The 8,147-nt window shown below is 36.3% G+C and overlaps 1 protein-coding gene across 1 annotated transcript; it reads right to left on the minus strand.

Annotated features, from left to right (window-relative positions):
- Positions 1–2,053: 2,053 nt before the first annotated feature.
- Positions 2,054–8,147, minus strand: LOC125873612 (homeobox-leucine zipper protein ANTHOCYANINLESS 2-like). The gene is made up of 6 exons (XM_049554504.1): positions 7,890–8,147; positions 7,642–7,743; positions 7,329–7,541; positions 3,004–3,166; positions 2,550–2,911; positions 2,054–2,446 (listed from the first exon to the last, which is right to left on the minus strand). Exons 1-6 carry the CDS (start codon positions 8,145–8,147, stop codon positions 2,054–2,056), a joined length of 1,491 nt encoding a protein of 496 aa, XP_049410461.1.

The raw sequence follows: 8,147 nt of genomic DNA on the forward strand, positions 1-8,147 counted from the left end.
GTGAAAATTATCTCTTGAATTGTATTGAAAGAAACCTACTATATTAGCAATGTGGCCAACTCCATAAGATGCCTCTTAATTCAAAAGATTTGAAATTAGACTCCAAAAATGAATCCCTTGTTACAAGGTTGTTGTGTGCTTACCACGATTGTCAAATTACTGCAGAAAGATACAACTGCAGTATCATGCTTAAGGGGAAACTATTTACACTAACAATTCAATAGGAAGTAATTTATCCCTAAAGATGATTATATAAATGACTCATATGACATTGATCACATCACTATTTATGTTGAATTCACCAGATAACAATTCGTCAAATCCATTTGCAGCAGACATGTGATCTTCAAACTCATGTTGTGCTTGAAACATATCATCATCTACCATTTCATTGTCAACCCCTTCACTCATAAATAAATCATGCATGAAAGCATCTAGGAACTCTAAATTGTTGTAACCAAAATTATTCTTGGAAAGATCTGAGTTCTGATCATTAAATTGATCTTAGCTAAAGCCACTCATCGAATAATCTGTATCTGCTAAGGATAATGAACCTTCTACCATGTGTGCAAACTAGACCAAACTAGAATTTCTGGAAGGAGAAGATACTCCATCTAAATTTTCTGCTTTTTTGGCAACTTTCTTTAGATACATTATCTGTTCGTCCAGCCAAATGTTGTGCTATCCGAGACCACCTATCTATACATAACCTTTTTCAATAATGGATCTCAACATAAACGAATATTCTTCAAATACTAAAGGTAAAATTAAATAATAGGCACCTCGGTGCATGAAGCCTCTTGCGCTCACATAGGATCTAGGAAGAGCCATACCCCAAGGGGGTGTAACGTGGACAACCTACCCAAGCATCTGACTAATTTATTGGCAAGTTTATCAATATTACAACTTACAACGTTTTCCTTTGTTAATTTTGTACTTCTAATTTCCTTTGCTGTATTTATTCCACATATTAGTGCTATGTAGTGAGGAAGTGGATGTTCTGAAAGTCCACCATAGTTTGGCAAAAAGGGCATTCGATACGCCTTTTAAATATCCGAAACCTTGTCCCCCTTCTTCTTTACGCCTTCTACAGTTTTATTCCCTCTGTTTCCATTGGATAAGTTCTTTTCTCAATTTGTGATGCCATCGTAGCTGAAGTTAATTCTATCTTAAAATTCTTTAAACTTGATCCAAGAAGGCTACAATACTTCCAATTAAATTTTATGACTGTACATCAATCCGTAGCAGCCCTATATCTAATTGTAACGAGCTTAATGTTGTCATGAGAAACTTGGAATTGTTTGTCAAAAATATAAAGTTGTGTTATGTGTTTATACATGTGTAATTATCTAACTACTTGCATTGCTACCACAACCTGGGAAGGAACTAGAGGCATTGGTAACACATCCATGCAAAGAGACGCAACAGCAGCTCACTACGATCCCTAGTGTATGTTTAAAAGAGAGGATCATATCATGAATTTAATAAGATCTTTTTTCACCCGCACTTCTCTAGTATATGCTAAAAATGCTAACAACTACGTAGTTCAAAAACATAACTTATCACAAAGTAGAGAGTAGCTTGAGTTTCAGCCAAAACAAACATGCCCTGCTGGTTGATTTGGTGGAAGAACATGATGAGAATTAAATGCTAAATATCCTATTTCATGATTAACTTAAGAAAATGATAACAAGAGCAGTTTACATAACTGCACCATGACACTTTACTATATATCTTATCACACTCAAATGGTAGAATTTACCTCCAAATTTGAGATTCAGACGGTCAGACCTGTGCCAATTTTCACTCATTCGATTATCAAGTTGATTGGAGATCAAGACATGACATAGTATAACAAAGTCAAACGAGCAGTGAACCACCAAAAATGAGAATGTCTATGTAAACAAACATTATTCAGTTCAGGATGAAAAAAGGAACACAAATTCATCTAGTATCTCATCTTTTGACAAAAAGACATATATAGCTAAAACAGGCTCACTCTTAAGACTACCTCCATCGACTCAAAAGAAGTAATGCATTTCGTCTTGGATTATCACTTGCACTTGAGAGAAGTTTTGATCCCGTTAATTATACCAGAGATGATTCCATTTGCTTTTTTGGCTGACTCTATAGTGTGCTTTTTAGAATGAAAGGTTTTCACCAACATTTGGAACCCAATGGTCACAAGTGATCCACCACAGAATCCATTGTCATTCTCTCCAAGAATTCTGTTGAAGTTATTTGCCGTATTATAATCTTGAAAAGAATCAGGCACAATTGCAATTCCACATGGAAAGAGAGCCACACCAGAAGGGTCCCCTTTTTTCTTCACCACATTCATTGCTAGTGAATCCATTGTTGCATATACTAAAAGGGATCCTGTTGCGTCCGTGCAAGTATCTTGCAAGATCATCATGTTATTTTGATTAGTACTGGTGTCACCCCCCTACAAGTCCAAAACAAAATAATAGGTTATTTATAAATCAATGATTAGTAAAAAAGAATTGATCCTATCATGTTTCTAAAAAATACAGTAATTAATCACTCACATTAACATGAAAAAGAGAGATGTTATTATCAATATTGTGATCCTTGGGAATGTAGACCAGTAGTTTCATGAAATCACTAATATTGGATAAGACATCCCATTGACTCCTCGTTTGTTCATTTATAAGGAATTCAAACAAACGTTGATGTTTCACGGGCAACCAGATGGTCTTTGTGGCACTCAACACTGTACCACTAGGTTCACCGAGGTCACTAATATTGTTTCTCTTCATCAATTTAACATCTTTACCCTTTGATAATTGAATTATTTTCCATTGGTGAGTGGTTCCACAAACCCCTGCACAAAAGTTGTGAGTCATGCGTTGAGCCAACATTCCTACATTTTTCTCACCATTTAAACCAACTGCCACAAATAAAACCTCATCAGAATCCAAAATTCTTGTTAGTAATCAAAAGTGTAAACAAATGGAACAATAATGGGACATGCATGGTTACCTGTGGGGTCATTGAATGACCTCATTAATCCCAAAAATTCAGATTGCCTTTGCAAAGTAGCCATCCACCTTTGTGCGCCAAAACCAAGACCAGACCTGACCATAGGGCGATACAGATGGTGGACAACATTTTCATTATATTTCATGTGCTCGATCCAAGTTACCTGAAAATATTACATCAATTTTGCAAGACAACTAAATAAAAATATATGAGCTTGCGTGATATGTTGACCTAATTATTAATCAAAGATCGATGATCATTGATGTAGACAACTTAGAAAACTCAACTATCAAACAAGGACTCAACCTCAAGGGATGTATCCTTCGAAAAGATCCCTAGTGGTCTTAACAATAAATATGGGAGGAAAGAGTCTGCACAGTACTTGGTTCCTTAGGGAGGAGACAGGGCAAAACGTATTCCACGCAATTTTAGGGCTCATTTAGGGGTGACGTTCCCAACAAGGTTTTCTCCATATCCGGGGCTCAAATACGAGACCTCTGATTAAGGGTGGAGCAGTCCCATCGCTGCACCACAACTCATGTTGGTATATTTTATACAATTACTAAATAGTTGCATTCATCAAAACTAGATGAAACCTAATTTTTCTTATTTTTGATAAAATAAAGTATAAGCCAGATAAACTAATTAAAATGATCAACAAAATGAATTAGTATACCTTATGAAAACTAATGCACAAAATACAGCCCAAGAAAGGTGTGGGATATCAACCATCTGCTGTGGAGATGAGAGAAATATACATCAACGTAACTTATGCATTAGGAATGAAAATAAAAATGTCTTACCTTCATGCAAAGATCATAAATTAGTAAATTCAAGATATATAATACTCCTCGATAATCTCATTTCTAATGGTCAGTTATACTAATCATTCCAACAAAAAGTGTTTGCATTATGAAATTAGATGATAGTGTATTTTCACAAATTATACAATCATTTTCAAACATAAAATACCAATATAAGGTTGAAATTATTAGGATACCACTTTTAAAGTATCTGTTATGATCTCAATCCAAGCTAATAAAATGTTGTTGTCACGATTTGAACTCGGGAAAGAGTATAAGCCATTAACAGGGAAATTAAAAGGTTGAAGGGTCAAGATTTATTTCATTTAAATAAAGCTCAAGGGATGAGATCATGCCACATGAACAGACGGTTATATATACACATCACATAGGAGAGAGAAGGCTAATTGAAATCTAGTAATTCCAATTCCTTCCTTGTGTTCTTCTCTCTCCCAAATTCCTTTCTCTTCTCATCTATTTAAATTTGATTCTCTCCTCATCAATTTCTTCTGTAGATTCTATCACTAATGGAGTTCACTATTGGCTTGTTTTCTTTTAATAGATAGTATTTCTTGTTCATTTGAGTTCAATATTTGTCTTCCAATATATAGCATAAAATTGCCCCAAAAAACTTCTTGTGCTGATTGTTTAAATTCTATAATTGGAGTTTGATCTTGATTGACATCATAACATTATCCTACTTGGGGCATGTTATTACCAGGAAAGGTGTAGCTACTTATCCTCTCAAAATTAGAGTCATGGTCGAGTGGCCTAGACCAAAAACACTCAAAGCACTTAGAGGATTCACTGGTCTTACTGGCCTTACTGGCTACTACAGGAAGTATGTTGTTAATTATGGTACTATCAATAGGCCCCTCACTGATTTGTCAAAAAGGGATGCGCCTTCAAATGGGATCTAGAGGCAGGAATAACATTTGAAGCCCTTAAGACAACTATGAGCACCACACATGTGCTCGCACTTCCTAACTATTCACAGGAGTTTGTCGTTGAGACTGATGTCAATCATGGAGGCATTGGTGCAGTACTTATGCAGAAGGGAAGACCAATTACTTATTTTAGTAAGATGTTGGAAACCCAAGCACTGAGGCAAGTCTATTTATGAGAAGGAATACATGGCTTTGTTAAGTGTTGTGGATAAGTGGAGACACTATCTCCTGTTCAAGAACTTCGTGGTGCAGACTAACCATCATACCTTAAAACATCTACAAGAACAAAAGGTAACCTTAGTTATTCGGCAGAAGGGTTTAACCAAGCTATTAGGGCTTGATTACGAGGTTCAATACAAGAAAGGTGTAGAAAAAAGAGTAGTTGATGCCTTGTCTAGGCAACAAGAAGAGCTGGATCCTTTGGATGATCAGACTACTAGAATTTAATGGCCATAATCAGTTGCATTCCAACTAGGATACAAAAGATTATTGGGAGTTATATAGAGGATGCTCATGTCCGGGACATTCTTACACTACTAGAAGTAGATTCCCATGGACCCAATTTATGGCACTGCTCAGCTGGAATACTACGGAAGAAGGACAAGATATATGTAGGATCTAATGGGACTCTCTGACAACAACTCATTTCTTCCTTCCATGACACTCCCCTTGGTGGTCATTCTGGTTAGTTAGGTACATTGAAAAGGCTATAACAACTCTTCTATTGGCCAAAGATGAAGCTTATGGTTAATGATTATGTGTCCAGTTGTAATGTATGCCATAAGAATAAGGATGATAATGCAGCTTATCAGGGATTGTTGCAACCCTTACTTGTTCCAAATCAAGCATGGTGTCATATTAGTATGGACTTTGTGGAAGGTCTTCCCAAGTCTAAGTCTAAAGATGCCATATTAGTGGTGGTTGACAAATTTACTAAGTATGCCCACTTCATAACACTATCACACCCATATACTACTGCTACTGTTGCTTCTATCTTTTGGAAAAGGATGCATAGGCTACGTGGCACTCCGGAATCTATTGTGACTGATAGGACAAGGTGTTTCTGAGCAACTTTTGGTGAGCTTTATTCAACTTACTGGGCACTCAACTCAATTATAGCTCTGCCTATCACCCTTAAAGTAATGGTAAAACAGAAAGGGTTAACAAGTGCTTGGAAAACTACTTAAGATGCATGGTGGTAAGCAAGCCTAACCTGTGGAAACAATGGCTATCAGCAGCTGAATGGTGGTATAATACTAATTTTCATACAGGGTTGAAGTGTACCCCTTCTAAAGCTCTTTATGGGTATACGCCCCCTCAGCTATGTATCGGACCTTTATTAGAAAATCTAGTGCAAGCTGCTGAAGATGCGATCATACAGAGGCAACAATTTTTACAATTACTCAAGGATAACTTACATGCAGCTCAAGCCAGGATGAAGTTCTTTGTTGATAATAAAAGGACTGATAGAGAGTTTGCAGTGGGCGATTTCGTATATTTGAAGTTGCAGCTAACAAACATCATTAGCACTAAGGAGGAACCTTAAGCTCAACTCTAAATACTGTGGTCCCTATCTGGTTAATTATTGCTAAGATTGGTAATGTGGCTTACAAACTAGTATTACTACCTAAATCTAAGGTCCGCCCTATTTTCCATGTCCCATTACTCAAAAAGAAAGTGGGCAATTGTGTAGTGGTTCAGTCATCTCTGGCTAACACTGAAGCTGATGGTCAGTTCATCGTGCAACCAGTTGCCATTCTGCAAAGGCAGATGGTTAATTAAGCAGAACAATGTTGCTGCTGTAAAGGTGTTAGTTCAATGGTCAAACCTTCCTCCTGAAGAGCTACATGGGAGGACTATCAACACTTACGCACCACCTTCCCTAATTTTAGTCCTGATCCTTGAGGACAAGGATCATTTGAAGACAGAGGGTATGTTATGATCTCAATCCTAGCTAATAAAATGTGTTGTCAAGATTCGAACTCGGGAAAGAATGCCACTAACAGGGAAATTAAAAGATTGCTCAAGGGAGGAGATCGTGCTACATGGACAGATGGTTATATATACACATCACATAGGAGAGAGAAGGCTAACTGAAATCTGATAATTCCAATTCCTTCTTCGTGTTCTTCTCTATCCCAAATTCCTTTCTCTTTCTTCTATCTAAATCTGATTCTCTCCTCATCTTTTTCTTCTGCAGACTCTATATCGCTCACTATTGGCTTGTAATTTTCTTTTAATAGATAGTATTTCTTGTTTAAATTCTGTAATTGGAATTTGGTCATAACATATATTATCCTACTGAATCCTTCTCAAAATTAACACGCCAAGGAGAAACAAATGTCAATAGAAGAAATATAATACTACAAACCCTAAATATTGAATGAGCCGACAATATCCACCAGAAGAGGGCAAAACACTACCGTGTGTGTATAGATAGACCTTACTTTAAAAAATGAAAAAAAGTCAATAAGAAGAAAATCAATGCAAATTAAGAAACATAGATCATTAAATTTAGAGAATTATGGAGGTCTGCATGGGAAGCAAAATGAAAAGACAATTTAAGTTTAATTACCTTGGAGTAACCATTAAGCAGATCTTGCACAACACAACCAGAAGGAAGCCTCAGACAATTCCTAATTTCACATTGTTGTGCACCTTTATTTATGATGTCAACGGACACATCCACTATAACCCAAATATCTTTCGCGTATTGGTGGCAGTAGCGAAGAAATGTTATTTCTCGAACAGAAACCAAATCAGAAATCATTTGTAATTCAGTGTTAATCTGCAAATCAATACTTTCAAACTCTTAGTGCATGAAATAATAGGATAAATGAGATGCGCAACTTTTTAGAAATAATGAAAAAAAAAAAAAAAAGAAATACCAATTGTAGAATACCACTCTTGCTTCCACCTATACTAGTTGAAATCACATCAACAGTAGATGTTTTTCCGATAATGCATGGAAACATCTCCATCCATAGATTCTACATGTAGAAAAACAAATACATTTGAAAGGTTAAAAACACATATATACTACGAGATGTGAAGCAAAAATCAAAGAAATATGTGAATTACATAAGAAAATGGGAAGAAAAACACTGAATATAGGATGGAGAACCAACCTACGTACCTTATCCATCAATATCTCCATTAATGTCAGACCATTATTAATCATTCTACGAGATGCTCTTGTGGCATCCGTTCTGAAATCTCTAGATTTCATGCAATTAAATTGGGTGAATGATCGGGCATATTCCTCAACATTTAGTGTCTCTACACTTCCATCCAAGCTTCTGACCCAGAGAGGTTCATCAATCATGGCCAACTTTAGCAGCTCATTCATTGCAGCCAAAGAATGATTCATCAACACCGACTTATCATACTCCAT

The sequence above is a fragment of the Solanum stenotomum genome, chromosome 8 (assembly GCF_019186545.1).
Source record: "Solanum stenotomum isolate F172 chromosome 8, ASM1918654v1, whole genome shotgun sequence".
In the NCBI taxonomy this organism is placed as follows: domain Eukaryota; kingdom Viridiplantae; phylum Streptophyta; class Magnoliopsida; order Solanales; family Solanaceae; genus Solanum; species Solanum stenotomum.